We start from the raw sequence: 20,355 nt of genomic DNA, 5'->3' as shown, positions 1-20,355 counted from the left end.
TCGGCACGAATAATGCTCGTCAACCGAGGTCGTGAAACCCCCTGATCAAGGCGCTCAAAGACAGTGCGTCGTTCGGGAACGGCGAGTTTGGCCGTTTGGGCTGGGCGAGACGGTCTGCTTCGTTTGTGGGATCTCTTCGGTCGGCTGGGCTCAGCTCGATATTCGTGCGTAGGGGTTGCAGTCACCCCTCCATCTCGCTCCTCCAGCCGTTGTTGCAGCATGGCAATAACCGCCGCCTGTCGTTTTTGTTCGGCCAATGCGATATCCAATTCGGTAGGTGGGAAAGAAAGTTGGTGGGCCACTGGTGGAACCGTCCTAGCCTCTTGACGGGGTTCGAGGCTTATAGATCCATAGCCCTCGAGCCCTAAAGTGAAATTCTCCGGACCCGGAGGTGAGAGGTGTTGCGCCATTTGTTCAACTCAAATATGAGGAACCGAATGAATTTGAGAGAAAGAGCTTGTTAGGACCTTAATTAGTAAAGAACACGAAGAACACAAAGAACACCCCAAGAGTTGTCACGTCTTCCCCAGCGGAGTCGCCAATTGTGGGGACGGGTTTTCCTTCGTGATCCTTTCAAGTGTAGCTGCTGTGAGAAATGACGCCAGTCTTGGTATACCTGCAGAACCGGAGGGGGTTGTTCCTCCGGGAAGAAGCTCCGACGATCTTGTCAGTAGATGAAGAGAAGAGAAGAAGTTTTTGTAAGAAAAATATGCTGAGAAGACAGTATGGTATTCTTATCCAGAAGTCCAGACCGAGTCTTAGTAACAATACCCCTCCTATTTATAAGCAGAGGGGTTGTGTGTTGAACAAGATTGCCTTGCTTTCCACGCGTCAACCACCGCTCGGATGACATCAGGTTGCAGAATCATTTAATGAATTTCACTTCCCAAGTTTTACAGAGTCACATGGGCCGATGTCAGAAAGGTCACATCGTTCAGAGCTGTCACTTCGAATATCAGATACGACAGCTCACATATCACAAGATATTTCTGGAAGGTTCCATCATCATCTGTACTCGGTGGACACTCATCTGACGCATGATAAATTCCCGAGCTTCGGAGATTCTTTCCGAAGAACAGCGTATCCGAACAGGAGAAAATCCGAGCGTTTGGAAAGCGCGGGGTGAACTTAAATGCATCCTTGTTCGGCGGAGGCACGTGACGCTCGGTGAGACGTTAACCTATCCTTCGGATATTTCGGCCCCCTACAAGCTGGAACCTATTTTGATCGATCATTGATCGCTGTTCTCAGTTCTGGCTGCAGGAGTGGAGTTGCAGCCTGAAGGGAGTACCCAAAATAAAGCCCAGTGTTTTTCACTTTGCATGCTCCGCTGAAAACCCCAAAAACTCATTTTAGTTTGGAGTTTGGAATGGATCTCTAGGGTTTGACTCATATGAATAGAAGGTTGGCTCTCCTACTCGCAGTAGTAATCGAACAGCTATTAACATCCTAACAACGTATCTTCTGGCAAAAAAAAAAAGGACTTTCTAATAGGAGTGAACATCATTTTTTTTTCTAATAGGAGTGAACACCACTTTCTAAAGCCCAGCTCTCTTTTTTTTCTTGTATAAAAAAACAAAAAAAAAAAACTCCATTTTCGTTTTTGAAATTTTGGATTTGAGATATTTTCTCTGCGCACGATTTTTAACAATTTTTTTTTATTTACTATTACTTTCATTTCTCTGTATCTATCTCTCTCTTCATCACCCAAAATTCCAAAATAAAAATCGCAAAACGAACATGGTCTTAGTGCTCTTGAAGCACCTCACCGCCACACTTTGTTGTGGAGCTCACGCCAAGATCAAGTAATAATTATCGGAGCAAATCAAATACAACAAATGTTAGAATAGATAAAATTTGAGTTATGTTCGTCTTGTTTTAATTTTTACTAGTGTTGGATGCACAGTTTCAATTTATCTTACTGAGACGAATTTAAGATTTTAATATTTTTAATTACAAATAATTTGTTTACTAATATTAACAAATAAGTCAATTGCTGTAAAAGAGGAAAACTTGCTCTTGGTGGTGGGAGCGCATACCAATGTGTGGTAAAAGAGGGCAGTTGTGGTGGAGTGATGGTGGTAGTAGTGGCGGCGGTGGAGTGATGGCCGTGGCGGTGACGGCGGTGGCAACGGCAGTGACGAAGTGTTTTTGTGGCAGGAGTGATGGTAGTGGCAATGCCGGTGGGAGTAATGGTGGTGGTGACGACAATAGTGGTGAGATGGTGGAGATGAGAGTGGTGGTGACGACAATGATATGAGCGGCAGTGTGGAAGGTAGTGGTGGAGGAGGAAATGATTGAAATGTAAGCACTCATGAATTCCGACAAAAAATAAGTAGTTCAAAACTATTGTACTTAATATTTTTTTGAATGGCAAATTTTTTTTACAACCCTTTAGCCTACCTTTTAAGACGTACTTAATTTCTAAAGCAATGTAAAATGTTATTATTATTATTATTAAACCTACTTAATTAATTATTATTTAATTCATTCAATTTTAAGTGTTGAATTTAGTTTATCAAACAACCTTTACTCTTAAAAAAGAACAGAACGAGTTACTTGGAAAACTATGTAAATTTGCGCGTATACAAATGATATTATGATAATGCCTAGAGTAGTTTTCCTCCCATTCAGTATGGGATCTACCTCTCGACTCCCAAATATATCCAACCAATAGTACCAGGGACGAACGCATGAATTTAAGGTTGAGTGGACACACATTAAAACAATTATATATACATATAAAATGCAATACTATTAATTTTGCCAATATAACTTGTAAACATGCCTTTTCAAAAAAAAAAAAAACTTGTAAACATGCTACACAAAAACATTATTGTATGTATTCAATCAAAATATTTCTACAAATACAATTATTTTTCTCAAAACTTTTTGTTGGATGGGTGAACATTGTGGCGAGCTCGGCTCGGCGGAGAGAGCCACGTCAAGATGGCTAACCCAAACCTGCACACATGGGCCGGCTGGTTCGGCAATGTACAGGAGCTATGTGTTCGCCGAACCATTCTCTCCAGACCAAGATCATTCGTCAGCATTGGTCATAGACCCGGACAGGGGTAGTTTGGTTATATGTGTCGTTCGGCGGAGATCCGTCGGACCAATTGACAATTCTGCAGAAGTGTTTCAGTCGAGCCAAATAGTTCAGCAGAGTCCTTAGCTACCGAACCACCCCCGCTCCCTGACTTAAAGAGGAAGTCAGGAAGAGTCGGGTAGGAGTGGTAGGTGGCGTGATTCGGTTTCCTTAAATACACGAGCAGATCGTGGGGATCGTCAGGGCTGTGATTGCGGACCTGATTTGGTGTCACGATTGAAGAGCCAATCATGGGGCGCGTGACGCATGTACGTAGGTTGGCCTCCATGTTTCCTCTGCCTATAAAAGGAGAAGTTCCCCTAGGGATGAAGGTGATTGAATTCTAACCCTCTGAAACCCTAAACACTATTTCGAAAGCTTTTCTCTTCTCATACTTACTTGACCATCGGAGTGCCTACTCCGGACCCCCAAGATTCGGGTTTGGGCACTAACACGGGTGTTACTTGTGCATGACTCATCCTCATCCAAGATATATTAACCCAGCCACCTTAATTCCTAAAGTTCGATTGGAGAAAGCTCAGTCCCACAAATATCAAGATTCTAAATTTCTCTAGGCACTAGTCGAAGAGCGGGCACCGCCTAGCGCCTCAGCCGATTTATCGGTGATTAGTTAGCGCCTAGACATTATGCGCATTTTCTATTTTTTTTAAATTTTAAATATTATCCTACCCCTCCCAAGTTTTTAGAGCAAATATAACAATATAAGTGGAACAAAATATTAAATAACATGAAAACTCAGTAATATTGCCAATTCCAACGTTCAAAGTTCAAGTCAAATGGGTAGACTGATAATTGTCGATCTGGGTAAGTGCATCTGGGGTTTTGATATTTACCGCTTTGGAAATTTTGGATCGTGCAAGAAAAGTGTGTAGACTGGAAATGTGTATATTATAGTAAAACTATGCCGAAGCCCTTTATATTATACTACAACACTAAAGCCCTTCATTTTTTAAAATTACATCGCCTACTCGCCTATTCGTCCGCCTAGGCCCACCTAGCCCATTAATCCCACTTAGTGGCTGATTAGTCGGCCCGACACCTAGACAAATGCCTAGGCAAGACGGCGAGGTACTCCCTAGCATCTAGATGCCGATTAATCAGCCGCCTAGGCCGTTTTTTAAAACACTGACCAACATGGATAATTTTTTAATGTTTTTGAGATAAAAAAATATTATAATACTAGTAGAAATTTAAAACTTGGGTACGGTCATCTGGACTAATCCGCCATTAAGTTTGTATTAATAGTACCCCACATCATCAGAGCATGTACATCAGTAAATAGGTAAAATCGCTATCAAAAATCTTCAAACGGTAGTTTTACGTATTCACTTTACATTACAAGTTGCAACAATTCTTGATTTTTTACCTATCCCTTGATTATAATATTATTAGATTATTGGTAGGACATGTACATGAAGTAAGAGCATCTCCAGCAGCCTCAGCTGGTGGAGATTTCCAACAGACTGGCGAGGAAAACCTCCCAAAGCCACACCCAGCAGCCTCATCTCCAACTCGCTATTTAACCCGCCGCCAAAATTCCACGCTCGTTCTGGCGAGATTTTCCAGCTCACTTACCCTCGCCTTTCTCTCTCACTCTCTCTCTCTCTCTCTCTCTGCAGACCAAGCAGCTTCCCTTACCCTTGACAATGGCAGAAACGTAGATCTGGTGGAATTGACGACGGTACCTCTCTCACTATCGTCAGTTGTCGACTCCCCGGCGAGTTCCCCGGTGGGTTCTTGAAATTTTTACTGGTGTGTGCGTGTGTGTATATATAGGCGTATGTATATTTGCGTCAGCTGGATTGAATTTGTGGGTTTCAACTTCAATTTGTTGACTGGATTTGATTTGTGGGTTTTATTTTGAGATTTGATTTGGTTTTTAGGTTTGATTTAGTATTTGAATTTTGAGGGTTGAGGTTTGTCAACTGGTTTTGTTTTCTCTGTTGACTGGGTTTGTGTTGCAGCGGAGAGAGACAGAGGAGAGAGGATTGATTCAGTACAAATGGCATTTGGTTTTGCCTAGGCTGTTGGGTACCCATCTGTTAAAATGACTAGCTAAAGTCTAGAAATCACAATTTTCCTAAGCATTTTGGCTAGGATTGTACCTAGGCTCTTGGAGATGCTCTAAGACTCTTGGAGATGCTCTAAGAGGAATGAATGAGAGAAGAGGGAGAAAGTACATGGGGATCACAAAAAGAATAAAGTATAGAAAATCTAATGAATAGTTCTTCGGCACTTTTGACTAAGAAATGTAGCAAATTTGTTTTATCTTGGCATGTACAGAGCCTACTGTATGGGCATTTTTGTACTCCTTTTTTTTTATAATAAAAAATGATGAGAGGGGACGACCAGCGTAGCAACTCTCTTTAGGCGACTATAGGGGCTCCCTATCCGCCAATAGAATGTCCAGTTCGAGCCATAACTACTATCCGGAAGGACGGACCGTCATCACGGTACCACTTTAATACATAATTGGTGAAAACTCCTCCACTTTAGTCCACAGACGAGGTTCGAGTACATGCCGGGACTCGAATAATGAGCCTCACCAACTGGGCTACCACCTCGGTGGTTACTATGATGTACTTGCTCTCTGAAGGCATAAAATCCAGCTTGGTAGCTTAACTTCAAATTTGTAGACGTGGCAAGATATCACACGTTACTTTAGTCGGCATCTCTCTACATCCCACGCACCAAATTACTCCGTATAATTATATTCCTCTACGACGATTGAGTACTGTAGTGACCAAAACCGCGCCACGCCTCACTCCGACAAACTCGTCCCCATTTTTAAGGAACCCCAAGCCCCTACACTTCATCGAAACTCTCTCTCTCTCTCTCTCTCTCTCTCTACGTGTAGTAATAAGTAATGGCAGTGAAGAATTCCAATCCAACGGTCGTGATCACCAACCTCAGCTTCACGTACCCCGGAATCGATGGCCATCCCCCGCCGGGCTCCACCCCTCTCATCGACGAGTTCTCTCTCACTCTCCACTCCGGCGACCGATGCCTCCTCGTCGGATCAAATGGCGCAGGTTCGATCCCGTCCACAACTCTCACCAACCTCCCTTAGGTCGCCAAGAAAATTGGAAACGAAAAAAAAAATTGGTTTGTCTGTTGATTGATTGATTGATTTGGTTTGGTGTGACCGTGAATATTAGGGAAAACGACGATACTGAAGATACTGGGAGGGAAGCACATGGTGGAGCCCAGCATGGTTCGCGTGCTGGGGCGATCGGCTTTTCACGACACCGCCTTGACGTCTTCTGGAGATCTCTGCTATCTCGGAGGGGAGGTTTGTTTGTTTGTTTGTTTTGTGTGTGGAATTTGTGTTAATTTCATGGGAACTGTGCATTTGCATTACGTGCGGGGACGTTTATCATGTGAATTCTACATTTCCATTAAGTGTAATTGAGCTGGGGAAAGTCTATTCAATCCCCCCCTCCCCATTTTTACAACCGAACTTACAACTGATTTGTCACGTTAGCATATAAGCTCCATCATTTCGATGATTGGAAACGTTCACCTGATAGTGTGTTAAAAATATTAGTCACATCAAAATTCATATTTATATGATTTCTATAAATGCATGATCAGAACATGTTTATCTGCTATGTGAGTTAGTTTGTTTTGTGTTCTGATCATGCGTTTATTTGAAATTCTGTAAACATGAATTTTGTATTCTTATTATTTTCGATGTGTTCTATAATGTGAATGTTTTCTATCATCAAAATGATAAATGTGAATGTTTTCGATCATCAAAATGATAGAAGAGCCTATATGCTAATGTAGTAAATTGGTTGTATGTTTTGTTGTAAAAATGGAAGTTTCACTAGATTTCCCCAGTTGAGATGTGAGGAAGAAGATTGCGTAAACGGAGGCTGATTAGTTAGCTTGTACCTGTCAATGTACTGATTAAAGGAGTTGGATTAACTTTTCCATCTGCTGTCGGGTTTGTTTGGGCCCAGAATCCTAACTATTCATCTCGCAGCATTCAATTGAGCAGATCGAGTGCCCATAGCAATAGGATCGGATTTCGTTTAACTAGATTAGAGGACTTGTATGATTTGGCAAAAAAAAAATACTGCCGTTAATGTGTTGGTCGAGTTAATCTGATAATTAATGTACTATACCCATGCATTTGTGACTTATCACATGATAATCAAAATTTAATCACCTTAGAGTTCCTGTTTTGAAAAATACCATCTAGTTTTCCAAACATGAATGTGATCCAACCGTGTGGCTGCATTCTTGTGATCTATGATCTATCCATTTAGATCGTGCCTAGTTGATCTGTGTTTGTCAATTGGAATTTCATAGACTTGGCTCAAATTATTTGAATTGAGGGTGGAGGTTTTTCCCTTGATTCTTATCTCCATGTGGGAGTTCACGAGACCTAACATGAACTGCAATTCCCCTACTAGATAGAGTCACTAGTCAAGGGAAAGATTACTATATAGGAATGAAATAAGTCATACATTTGCTAGTGAACTAAAGACAACTTTTATTTATTTATTATTATTTATCATTGACACATAAATTGATTTGGGTCTCTTGGCCTGCCCTCTCTGCCATTTCGCTTTGATTTGGGGGCATGGTTCCGCAGCAAAACAAGTATAGGGGGGCTACTGTTTCAGTGGTATTCTGAGAGCAACCACTTTGTGCATATTGCCAAAGGTTAGGTCTGTCTCCAATCCTCTCCCGCGCATACCCCAAATGATTGGGGACTAAATGGATTCTGTTGTTGAGGACCTCTTAGTAATTTTCTAATGGGCAGTGGACCTCTTTCATGCGCCATTCCATTCTAAATATTCCCGAACTGGTTCTGATCTGTCAGTTGTTTCCCCACCTTCCACTCAAATGCTGCTGCTAACTGGAATTTTATAAGACCTCATTTCCCTATTGAGACTTGGCATTAACTTCTTTGGTTCCCTACATCCATTTATAGGCACTTATTCATGGTTTGGATTGCCATCGACGGAAAACTTTGGACTAAAGACAACCTTAAAGATTGGGGGTTGTAGAGTCTGCTACTTGCCTCTGCCGGCAAGTGATTAAAATCTCCCTCGCGTATTTTTTGAATGCACTTATTCTCGGAGAAATTTGAAAGCCATTTGTTGAGTCAGTTGCATCTCTAGACCTCAGCCTTTGTGAGATAAGGAAATCTCCTAGGTTGGTGGGGAATTTAATGGGAAAGTCTTTTCACAACATTGTTGGATAAATTGCTGGGGGTGCTATGGTTCACAACATATAGCACATAAGGAACTACAGGGTTTTCGAGGATTACCACATGCCTATGTCTCGTTTTGTGGATCCAAATTGTTATGACGTTAGAGTTAAAGGTTCTCCTTTTGCGTCTGTTAAGTATTTTCATGTCGTAAACCTTGACTGTTTAGTACTGGCAGATCCAATGGAGTTTTAACTCTCATTAGTCTAACAACCTCTTCTGTATGTGGGAAATAGGTATGCCTGCCTTCATCCTTTGGAAAGTAGGTGCATTTTAAAGTAATGGCCTTTGGAAAATCCATGTTTATTTTGTTCCCATACTCCTAACCCCAAAGAAACCTAATTTCTTTCATTCCGTGTCTGCAAGTAACAAACATGGCGTAAAGCATGTTGAAGGAGCAAATGTATGAAACCATAGAGAACATCCATGTTTCAAAATTTGAAGTTGCATACGAATAAAAGCTTTTCTTTTGCAGTGGAGGCGAGATGTTGCTTTTGCTGGGTTTGAGGTTCCAATACAAATGGATGTTTCTGCTGATAAGATGATTTTCGGAGTCTCAGGGATTGATCCTCATAGAAGAGCTGAACTGATCAAGGTAAAACATTATTTCTTCAGAAAATAGTCTTTTTAAGTTTATGAGCTAATATTTGTTTATTTAATCCCTGTTGTAGTTTGCTAGCACAAGCGTTTGTGGTTTCCTTATCGTTTACTTTTCAAATCTAGGGCATTCGTATAGGCCAACCTGTAAAAGATTTCTGCTTACTTGGTTTTTTAGGTGTTAGATATCGATCTATCATGGAGAATGCATAAAGTATCTGATGGTCAGAGAAGACGTGTGCAGATCTGTATGGGTCTGTTAAAGCCATTCAAGGTATCTTAAAGTTGCTTCTCTTTTTTTTATCTGGTATCTTAATGTTGCTTGACATTTAAGCTTTTTGCTTTTTGACCACTTCTTTTTGTCTGGTGATTTTATTTTTGAAATCTTTGCTCATTAAGGCTCCGTTTGATTGGGCGTTAAATGTTTTCTATTTTCCGGTGTTTGGTTGTGTAAAAAATAAGGAAAACATTTTTCATGACTTGGATGAAAATGACTTACCCTTAAATCTTCCCTAAGTTATTTTCTGAAATGAATCCTCTGCCTTTTACTACAATTCTCATTGCTCAGTTTCCTTAATCGTCAGTCTTGACCCACATTCAATTCCAATATTCTCAAATCTTTCTACTGTTTAAGAAAGCCCCCCCCCCCCCACCCCCACACACACACACACACACTAATTTGTCGATTTTTGATAATATTTTTCAAGTGCCAACCAAACACCAGAAAGTAAAAGTTTGAAGTTTGTTTTCTGAAAAAACATTTTACATGGAAAACATTTTACATCGAAACAAACAGAACCTAAAGCTACTCTTGCTACTCTACTTGTTTATACAGGTACTTCTTCTTGATGAGATTACAGTTGATCTGGACGTGCTTGCGAGGGCTGACCTGCTGAAGTTTCTTAGAAAGGAATGTGAAGAGAGAGGTGCTACAATTATATATGCCACCCATATATTTGATGGTCTTGAGAGTTGGCCATCACATATCGTATGTTCTTTCTTCTTGTTCTGTCCATACGTTGTTCATGATATCTAAACACCCAATGAGTTTTTATTTGCTAGTTTGAAATCAGAATCGTTTGTCTGTATTTAGGTTTATGTGGCTCATGGAAATCTGCAACTAGCAATGCCGATGGATAAAGTTAAGGAGATCAGCAACATGTCACTAATGGTCAGTTTTTCTTCACTCTCAGAACAACAGAATTCTAACCTTGCAGCAGCCATTCAACTTTTCATGAATGCTGTTAGATAGGGTGCTTATTTAATGTGGTTTGACTCTATGTATCTACCCTATATAAGGATTAGAAATTTGTGCAATGTTTGGCTGGCTGTTACTTTCAGTATCAAAATTTACTGGTCTTTTCCGGAATTTCTTTTGAAAACAAATTACTCATCATTTTCAAATCTTGTTCACTTTTAAGTGAAATCGGTTCACGAGGATTTGAAATATGTATGTTTAATGTTTCCTCATAAAATGGATTCTCTCAAAATATTTCGAGAAACAAATCTTGGTGACTGTTAACCAAACAAGATTCAGCAGTAATTGTGGGGTTTCTAGTTATGATCAGTGGGCTGGCTTTGGCTCTCTGGTTCACTTCTGCTCGCTCCATACTTCCTCCTCCTCGTGACCTGCACCAAGTCACTTGGGCTGGGTCCAGCCCAGCGACCCTCCAAAGGTCAAGTTAGTATAGGAAGGAGAAGTGAGAAGTACTATTTGGTGGGAACGGCATACCACATTAGGATTTCAATCCTCCCTTTATATAGAACTCACTTGACTTGCTGGTGAGGTAAGCGCGTACATGGCAAACTCGGTAACTGCCTCGGGTAACGTCACATATGACGCACCGGATAAGGCAGTTATGGTGCACATGGACTGAGCTGGCCGTAATGGTAACGTTCGCCACATGCTGTAACCTCCTCGACCTACGTCACGATGACGCATGTAGCCAGGTGGTTGGGTGCATGTGAGCGAGATGATTGCTGTGAATCATGCAGGTCGAGCCAGTTGGATCCGAGCCGATTGCGCCCGACATACAGCTAGGCAATCCGGTACCAGATGCAATGGAGGGGACTCTCACAAGACACCCGAGCGAGCAGGTTACATCGAGCGATCTGTCCCTATGAGGAGGATCCTGTCTGCCTAACGGGTCCAAACGAACCTGACTGAGCCGCACGGCTCAGTCATGGTCCGAGCCAGTTATTCCGGGCCACTACAGTAATGTTCTGCAAAACTTCTAAAAATAGCAGCTAAACAAGGTCCGGGTTTTGAGCTACGAATCCTTTGCGCTCTACGGTTTCAAAAATCCTCTCCCCCTTTTGCATCACAATTCTGTCTTTAATGTATGTTGTGGGCATATTGTGCGTTTGTTGAAGTTGTTTTTATACTTTTGAGGATGTTGATATCGTTGTGTCTTCTGGGGCTTTGGTTTATAGAGAACCGTGGAGCAATGGCTGAGAAAAGAGAGAGATGAGGAGAGGAAGAGAAGGAAAGATAGAAAGGCAAAGGGTCTTCCAGAATTTGAGAAGCAAGTTGATGGAAGTCGCGTGGCTGGGGGTCCAGTCATTGCTGCTGTACGCGCAACGAACAATGGTTGGGCTGCAGGAAGGCTGCACTCCACCATTGCCGGTGAAGAGAATTTTGTATTCAGCTCGAACAGAGTTCTGAGACAATGATTGAATTTATTTCAACCCAAAATAATCCTCCCAAGCTTAGAATGCTTTTGTCGTAGCCAAGTTGGTAATGTCTTGCGTGAGTTTTTCAGCCCAAAAGAGCATGACGGCTGCATTCTTCAAGTATAGTCTGTGTAGAGGTGCAAATAGTTAGTGGGTGTGTAATTCGTTCGAGTTTGTACTGTTTGTGCCTTCTGGCCTGAATGCTAAATGTATTGTTTATGTTGTGATGAAAGTGATTGCTGATTTTGTTCGATTGCGAAAAGTTCACAATCAAAAGATCGAATGAGAAATTTGATATTCCATTGCTCATTTTCTTGATTTTGAGTTACTTTGTCAAAAGTTGGCCAATCTTGACTACAGCATTTTTTGTGACATCAGTAAGTGTTCAAATTTCTGTTAGAGCATATCCGCAATGGTAATAATCAAAACCAATAATCAAATGTGTCACGTCAGCATTTGATTATCCATTTAGTTTATAATCAAACTTAACAACATCTACCTTCACATTGGTTATTTTTGCATCTCTAACCAAAAAAAACCCCACAATATAAAATGCACATTTGTCCAATCACAAACGAATTTCAATTACGCACCCGATCACACCAAATTATTCGTCTCGATGAGACGATTCTAATGTGGGTTGTTTTTGAGTTATTGAGTTTGGTTAGTAAGTTTGGTTATTGATAAAAGTTGTTAAGTTTGATTATGGAATGAGTGAAATTTGATTATTTACTAAAAGACTTGTAACTTTGCTTACTACAATGTGGGGTATTTTTTGAACATTGTTATTAAGTTTGATTATCCAAACTCATTTGCTTATTACAATGTGGATTAGTTTGAGTTGCTTCAGGATTTACAGTTAAAATTTCTTGTTTTACTTTACTAATTAATCTACTGAACATCAGAATCTTCGATATTCACATATGTTCTTGGGGTGCTCTTGGGGATTGTGTTCTGGAGTCACAGACCTCCATTTTTGAATAACTAATCTTTGTCTCGGGGAATAACGAAAAAAAATGAACGACAATAACATGTTGATGATTCTACTCTATAATAGGAGTAGGAACTATTTATTCCTCTCTGTCCATCAATGTTACAGAAAACAAGAAGAAATAAGCAGTCTCTTTGGGATTAACTTCTCCCCTGGAATTTGCAATTTGTAAGAAAACAGATTGGACTGTTTAAGAAATAATTCTTAGAATTTTTCCGTATGAAGAGAGAGACTAGCTAGTACTATTTCTTTCCCCTCGCAAGGCATACAATATTTTCAAGCAACACTAATTTGCAATCCAACTTCTTCGCTAAGCGTTTTGTCTGAAGACTTCCGTTTGGAAGCTCAGAACACTGCATTTCCTGGTCGCCCTTCGCTTCTTGATTCTCTTCTCTCTCATCCCCGCCATTGCTCATCGCTTTTCTCTCTTTTCTTTCCCCAAATAACAGTATATAGTCCCTTGACAATCAAGACTGACCCTACAACGCTGAGATAAAAAACAACACTATAGTTTACAACAAAGCAACATGTAGGAACCTGTTGATAAGATTCCAGGGGAAAAAAACCGAAGTAAAAGTTTGTATACGCACGTTCCAACATATAATTTCTCTTGTAGAAGCATCCAATTGAGAATCGCCACAACAATGAGCAAGAGTGGACTGAACACTGAGACATACAGAGGACCTTTTCTCTTGACACACCATGCGATGAGGCAAAATGCTAGTGCAGTACACACTGTTGCCTGAAATTATTTTGTTTATTCTGCGTTAGCACAACAACAAAAGTACTAAATTTGCCTTTCCCTCGGTTGAAATTATTTTGTTTATTCTGCGTTAGCACAACAACAAAAGTACTAAAATTTGCCTTTCCCTCGGTTGAAACATTACTGTGTTAGGAAATTTAAGCCAAAATCAAATTTAATCACATGCTTCAAGGAACCTGACTTGGTGCTATCGCGCTATTCAAAAGTCATGGTCTCAACTACTAGAGTATGGATAACTCTTTCCTTCTCTTCTGCCGCTCCACTCCTATGCCGGACTTCATCCCCTATATTCAGAGGTGAATTCAGCCCAGAAAAAAGATGAATAGCCGGGGCGGTGCAAGTGCTACTTAATCAGCAAAACCAAGAGCTTCATACTAAGTTCAAGAGCCCGAAGCATCTTTGCTAGTTACAGGCTTACAGCTCTAGTCCAGTTCTACTAGTTTTCCAATGAAAATACAAATTCGAGGTTGGATATATATATAAAGGAACTATATTTTGTACCGCATATAGAGTTGAAACGACCCTGATGATGGGGCTCAGCGACCATGTGGATAGATAACGTACCACATTGATGCCTATAATCCCAGACTCGATGCTGGCCATCAAACATATCAATGCTGAGGTTGTATAAGGAGCTGAATAGTTCAGGCCTAATTTCGCCTGAGATCATAAAGAAGAAAAAATACAAAACTTACACTAATCTAATTAATCAAAGTCTACTCTGCATATCTTAGGCCTATATATACTACTAAAGGACTTCAGGATGTCAGACTATAATCTTCATATGTGTAGATAAAGCATTTGATGTACGACAAGTAGAAGAGTTCCTACAACAATAGGGTGATCAGCAAAAGTCTAAACAGCAAATTTACCGCCACAAATGTTCGGACACATACCAAACAGAGATACATGCACTTGGGCACCACATGCGATGCACTTGGGTCACACACTCATCGATGGTTGCTGTATGTGTCAGGGTATCTGTGTCCAATGCTTTTTCCTAGTCTAAACTAGGCCAAATTTCACAATCATGATGTTCGTCAGGTGAGCAATAATTAGTGCTCAATTACCTGGATAATGAGCCATGCCCCCCAAGAGAAGTTACTTAATTGCTATGAGGAGAAAAGGCCCCCACATGAACTTCTTGTCATTGGTGGTACTGCTGGAATTCCCTTTTCCCATATTATTAGCATACTTCCAATGGATGCTTCCCATGACTACACTTCCATGATAAAATGACAACAACATTGCTCCACCCACACACACCACTGTCCCTAAAACCTTGGCTTGCCCTGCTTTCTTCCCGATTCCCACACTTTCCAGCCTGCCAATTACAGTGATAGAAATAGCGTACATGTTGCGGATTTGATCCAACATACAATTTCACACGAAGAATAAATCAAGCAAGAACACAAAGAAACGACCGAGAAATTTTTACATGGTTCTCCCCTTGTGTAATTAGGTACATCCTCTCCTCACACAAGTTTTCACTACGTACCAAATGAAAAAGAAAGTGAGCAGATTAAATCGGTTGTTGTGTACAAAATGAATTTATATCGGTTTGTACCAGTTTTGGACCCACCAAATATTGGATACATGTGATTCAAAGATATTTAAATATTGTACTTTTAGGATGAAGAAACTTACCTATGATATTCTGGTTACCCTATTTCGGATTATGCTATTCATGTAAATTTCTGTTAAGTTGATTTAGAGAAATCATATACAGCTATTGCAGTTTTTTAATTGAATGTTCTACATATTGGGATGTACGATAAGAGGGACCGGATTATGAGACGCATGGCGAAGCAAATTTACCCGAAAGGGATGGCTAGAAGGAAAGTGAGAACCGGCTCCAAATTTGACAAAGCACATGCAATGGTTGGGGTAGAGTGATCTAGCCCAACAAAATAAAGAACCTGGTATAGAGTTGCCCGGCAAATTTCGTTCAACCCAAAATACATAAGGTCACAATTGGTAATCCTGTTTTGTTATATCATTGTCAAAAGGAGTTTTTCAAAACACCTTTCTCTAAAACAGTTTTCCAGATTGTTTTCGTACAATATCCATTTCGGAGTGAAAATAGCTCACACAAATCCAAAAAACCCATTTTAGGTTTTCTTTTGAAAATTTCAATAACAAGGTTTTTTTTTATTTTTTATTTTTTTAATATATATGTATTAATCAAGGGGATTTAATACTATAGTTTTGGCTTTCTCTAACTGTTTTTTTTTCCCTTAAAAATTGCTCTATCGTTTAGAGTACTATTTTTAGAAACAAGCCTTGGGCACCCAAATACCTTTGGCTGTCCCTACATGCTCGTGCCATGCTGTGTTGTTTAAGACCGTATCGTGCCATGACTGGCCCACTTTCGTGCCGTATCATGCCACATTTAAACGTGTCGTGTCGTACCAAACCAGCCCGCTTGACATCTCTAGTATTGAGTGACATTGTGTAACCAAATTCATGCATGGGCACTCTGGCCCCAACATTTTGAAGTTACTTTTACTTTTGGAGTTCCAAATTCAATCTATTAAAGAGCAGTAGTAGCTAGAATTTATTATCAAATTATGCAGATACATTGCATGTGCCTGATTTTAAGTACTACTGCTATTACGGTAGTATTACCCTAACAGAAAGGTAGCACTAGCACACTTATGACGAAGAGATTGCAACAGATCTCCACAACTTTTGCTTTAACTCAACTCTCTCTCTCTCTCTCTCTCTCTAGCATACCGCCAACTCTAGCTTTGCCACAGCAATCATCGCCCCACTCGCCTTCTTCTTGGAGTGGTACTTGCTATAATCGTCTACTGCGTGGGAAAAAGCATACTACTACTCCTATATTTTACTAATATCTATCATATCAGCCACAATACATAGATACATCTTTAATCTTATATCTGCGATCAATTTTTTTTTATTATTTTAAGAAAATATGTTTGTGTGCATCTGATTGTTGTTACCGTGTGGAGAATGACTTCGGTGTTTCAGGTCATTTTGAGGATACCGTAACTTTTAGCATAACAAAATCGTTATGAGTATAACCAAAACCTATCATGAGCATAACCAAAACCATTATGAGCATAACAGAACCATAGCAAAGCATAACTTGTCTGTTATGCCTTGGTTGAGTTTGATTATGCTTTGGTTGGTTTTTTGGATATTCCTTGGTTATACCTTGTTTGGGTTTGATTATGCTTGTAATGAGTTTTAGTTATGCTCATAATGGTGAAATTATGCCAAAAATTACAGTGTCCCCAAAATGACCGGGGACACCATAGCATCATCCTACTGTGTGTGTGTGTATATGTGTGTGTGTGTGTGTGTGTATATATATATATATATATATATATATATATAGATGATGATATGGTGTCCCCGGTCATTTTGGGGACACCGTAATTTTTGGCATAACTTCACCATTATGAGCATAACTAAAACCCATTACAAGCATAACAGAACCCAAACAAGGCATAACCAAGGAATATCCAAAAAACCAATCAAGGTATAACCAAACCCAACCAAGGCATAACAATCAAGTTATGCCTTGTTATGATTCTGTTATGCTTATAATGGTTTTAGTTATATTCATAATAGATTTTGGTTATGCTCATAGTGATTTTGTTATGCCAAAAGTTACGGTGTCCTCAAAATGACCGGGAACACCGAAGTCATTCCCATATATATATATATATATATATATATATATATATATATATATATATTTCACATATAGTAATTGCACCTTTTTCAAATCTTTGTGGTGGCGGCCGTCGCTACTTGTTCTCCTCTGGATCTTACCTAATTAGTTGGAACACCAGCGTAGTGGTACCATTTGTAAAAACTTTATGTCCATTTCAAATCAATTGGCAATAAGTGGAGAAGTCTCAAATGTTATTAAGTGACCACTCATTTCACTTTGAAGCAATGCGAGACTCTATTTCCTTAACATCCACTTTCACGTGCAATCACATTTGAGGTCTGTTATGTGTGGTCACTTTTTGAGTCCTATCATCGTGCAGCCTTTTTACTAGTCTGTCAACGTGGGGTGTAAATTGTTAATTTTTTAAAAATGTGAGGTGGATTGGGCCCTGCTCTAATACGATATGAAAATTTTATTTCCGTCTCATAATCAATTGGCAATGAGAAGGGAGGTCTCATACGTTATTAAATGATCACTCATTTCACTCCCAAGCAATCACACAATGAAATGGGCGGAAAACCCGTCGGCAAAGAAGCATCAAGGTTTTCGGAATAGAGGAAATTGGACCCTGAAAATTGTGCGAAGTTAATGATGTGAGGAGGAGAGTCTCACAGTGTGGGTGGAGGGCAGAAGGTGGAAGAGAATGTGGGGCACTCTCAGAAGTGGGTTGCGGTTGGCAAGATTGGAATTTGTTCAAAAGTTTTCAGTTATTTTTGTGATACATTTTGTTATGAGTGGCACAACAAAATCCGCACTGCCTAGTTGTCATATCCTTAGACAACATCATTATGGATCCCATACAAGTTACATAACACTCAAGATTAGTATAGGAGTATTATATTAGTTGGTATTTGAAAGTGACGCAAAAGTATAGTACAATTGTAACATTTTTTTCTTTCAAATAAAAATCTTCAATGCAGTATTTACCTGATACTTATCCTTTGTATGCAAGTATTTGGAGTACATGCTAAGTTATATACTAGTAGTAAATAATTTCAACTTAATGCAGACAAACGAGGCCTATGATGACTCGGGCCATTTTCTTCCAAATATTCTTATGTTCAATTTTTGGGTAAGTCTGGGACATTCATATTTGTATTCTTTCTATGATTATACCATTTTCAATTCAATAATTCATTTAAAAAAAACAATGTTCAATAGGCCCTCTGGTCACAGCTGTCTCACTCTTCTTTAAAACAAGTTTTCTTCTATTCTGTTTTTTTAAAAATGTATGCCAGTAATCACGTTTTATGTTTTGATTCTGTTGTTTGTATAAATAGGAAAAAAGAAATCTAATTTGGTTCAGTTCGGTCTAGTTGTAGATTTTTTGTTTAATAACTGAAACTTATTTTACGAAGAACCTTGTTATTGGATATCCAACTTGATGTGTTGGATATTGATGCTCTGAACTTGTTATGCTGGATAGTTCTATTTCAACTGATGATGTTTTGGCTGCTATGGATCTGATATGCTCTTTCTGAAATTTTGCTGAACATCCTTTAATGCATGGTTCAATTGCTGGTTATCTGAATTTTTGGCTGTTTTTTCCTATCCTATCGAAGCTGGTTCTTAGGATATGGATGGACTTAAGATAAGTAGATCGAGGATTGAATTCTGAAATAACTGAAGCCCTCCCTAAATTGGAGGTTTTGCTGCTGTGCTGATTGTTTCAATTGGTTTGGTTTGGAGATGTTATGATGCTGGAATTCTTAAATTATTCAAGTCACACCTGGATTAGAGTTTTGTTGCTGGTATTGTCTTTCCACTGGATTGAAAGTACTAATAATTGGGCCATTTTATTCTGGGCTCATTCAATATCCATTAAATGTAAATTTTTTTTTTCCTTTTCTTTCTTTTGTAGGCTTCTTGTGGTTCCTCATTCTTTGTGGTCTATAATTGGTCTCCGCTCGATGTACCCCTTGTCGAGTTCGAATAAAATTTTGTTGCCTATATATATATATATGATGAGTTGATCTAGATTAATTATTGGGATATGAGAATTAGTGGGCATAAGGGTTAAATACTTATAAACGATTGCAATAGAAAATGGATTAGATGGATGATACGACCGATGATAAATTAAGTTGTAGAATGTTTGATGCGATGTGTAAATTATTTGATGTCTTTCCTTGAGTTTGAGTATTTGGGCTTGCGGGATACTTGCAGTGAGTTAAACAGGATTTAGTGAATCACTTGGCATGAGTGCTTGGTTACTGAGCATTGATGGGTACTACATAGATGAGGATCTTTATAAGTATTTGCAAATTAGACTATTAATGGAGATGTCACCAAAGGTGGTCTATTAGGTGGTAAAATGAGATGTGAAATGAAGGGTTGATTTACTATGTGAAGGATGTGGGTTTTTATGCTTTCTTTATTGAAATGATGAAGATGAGATTATTTACGTGTAACTAAATCTAAGTATTGGTGTGAGAGATATGCTTTGCTATGAGTGGGGATTTGAGAAATGGTGGATAAAGAGATTGCTTGCTCAGTGAGAATATGTGACACTAATTGAACAATAATGAAAGGATTTCAGTGGACGCACGGGGGTCCTAAAAGCCCGGAATTTGATGAAAGGATTTCAGTGGACGCACGGGGGTCCTAAAAGCCCGGAATTGAAGGAAAGGATTTCAGTGGACGCACGGGGGTCCGAAAAGCCCGGAATTGAATGAAAGGATTTCAGTGGAAGCACGGGGGTCCTAAAAGCCCGGAATTGAAGGAAAGGATTTCAGTGGACGCACGGGGGTCCTGAAGGAAAGGATTTCAATGGACGCACGGGGGTCCTAAAAGCCCGGAATTGAATGGAAGGATTTCAGTGGACGCACGGGGGTCCTAAAAGCCCGAAAATAAAATCGAAACGCATGACATGGTGAAACGGAGAATCTTGTTATTATTTATTATCATACTAAGATTGAAAATGTCAGTTTGAGTTGGTAACTTGGAACGTCTAATGTGTCAATACATGTTTTCTTTTATTTTCCCCTTTAGACCGCCAAATCATTGTGGCTTGTTCTCCTGATGTGTGATAGGCAGTTTTGTGTGAACGTATAATTGGTACCTCATGGTGTGATGCATTGTGAGAGTTTCATGTACGGTATTTGCTTGTCAGACTTATAAGTGAAATCTTAATGTGGAGGAGTTTTGCTAGATGTTGAGATTTGAAGTTTGATTTGGGATTGACGGGTGAGTTTCCTTGTTGTTGAGGTGCGGTATTGTTCGACTTGTCATTGCTTACCTTATGTTCTAGCTCTACATGCCTAGTGTGTATATTTTTGGTGAGAGGTTGGTT

The 20,355-nt window shown here is 39.6% G+C and overlaps 2 protein-coding genes across 2 annotated transcripts; one reads left to right on the top strand and one right to left on the bottom strand.

The window, feature by feature from the left end:
- Positions 1 to 5,818: 5,818 nt before the first annotated feature.
- On the top strand, positions 5,819 to 11,912 carry LOC131325828 (ABC transporter I family member 20). Its single transcript, XM_058358298.1, has 7 exons — positions 5,819 to 6,141; positions 6,268 to 6,401; positions 8,809 to 8,928; positions 9,109 to 9,204; positions 9,766 to 9,918; positions 10,024 to 10,101; positions 11,364 to 11,912. The coding sequence occupies exons 1-7, from the start codon at positions 5,976 to 5,978 to the stop codon at positions 11,601 to 11,603; spliced, it is 987 nt and encodes a 328-aa protein (XP_058214281.1). The 5' UTR covers positions 5,819 to 5,975; the 3' UTR covers positions 11,604 to 11,912.
- Positions 11,913 to 12,769: 857 nt separating this feature from the next.
- On the bottom strand, positions 12,770 to 15,357 carry LOC131327733 (WAT1-related protein At1g09380-like). Its single transcript, XM_058360869.1, has 5 exons — positions 15,176 to 15,357; positions 14,462 to 14,681; positions 13,859 to 14,017; positions 13,185 to 13,336; positions 12,770 to 13,081 (listed from the first exon to the last, which is right to left on the bottom strand). Exons 1-5 carry the CDS (start codon positions 15,319 to 15,321, stop codon positions 12,991 to 12,993), a joined length of 768 nt encoding a protein of 255 aa, XP_058216852.1. The 5' UTR covers positions 15,322 to 15,357; the 3' UTR covers positions 12,770 to 12,990.
- Between the last annotated feature and the right edge of the window lie 4,998 nt (positions 15,358 to 20,355).

This window comes from Rhododendron vialii, chromosome 5a (genome assembly GCF_030253575.1).
Source record: "Rhododendron vialii isolate Sample 1 chromosome 5a, ASM3025357v1".
NCBI classification, from domain to species: domain Eukaryota; kingdom Viridiplantae; phylum Streptophyta; class Magnoliopsida; order Ericales; family Ericaceae; genus Rhododendron; species Rhododendron vialii.
Note: the sequence above shows the minus strand (reverse complement) of the source record. Positions and strands in the feature narration are given on the sequence as shown.

Coding starts and splice junctions, on each gene's coding strand:
- LOC131327733 (XM_058360869.1), bottom strand. CDS start 15,321: ATGTATTTTGGGTTGAACGAAATTTGCCGGGCAACTCTATACCAGGTT. Junction 14,682..15,175: donor CTTCTAGCCATCCCTTTCGG/GTAAATTTGCTT, acceptor TGTAATTGGCAG/GCTGGAAAGTGTGGGAATCG. Junction 13,082..13,184: donor GAGAAATTATATGTTGGAAC/GTGCGTATACAA, acceptor TTTTTATCTCAG/CGTTGTAGGGTCAGTCTTGA.
- LOC131325828 (XM_058358298.1), top strand. CDS start 5,976: ATGGCAGTGAAGAATTCCAATCCAACGGTCGTGATCACCAACCTCAGC. Junction 9,205..9,765: donor GTCTGTTAAAGCCATTCAAG/GTATCTTAAAGT, acceptor TTGTTTATACAG/GTACTTCTTCTTGATGAGAT. Junction 9,919..10,023: donor AGAGTTGGCCATCACATATC/GTATGTTCTTTC, acceptor GTCTGTATTTAG/GTTTATGTGGCTCATGGAAA.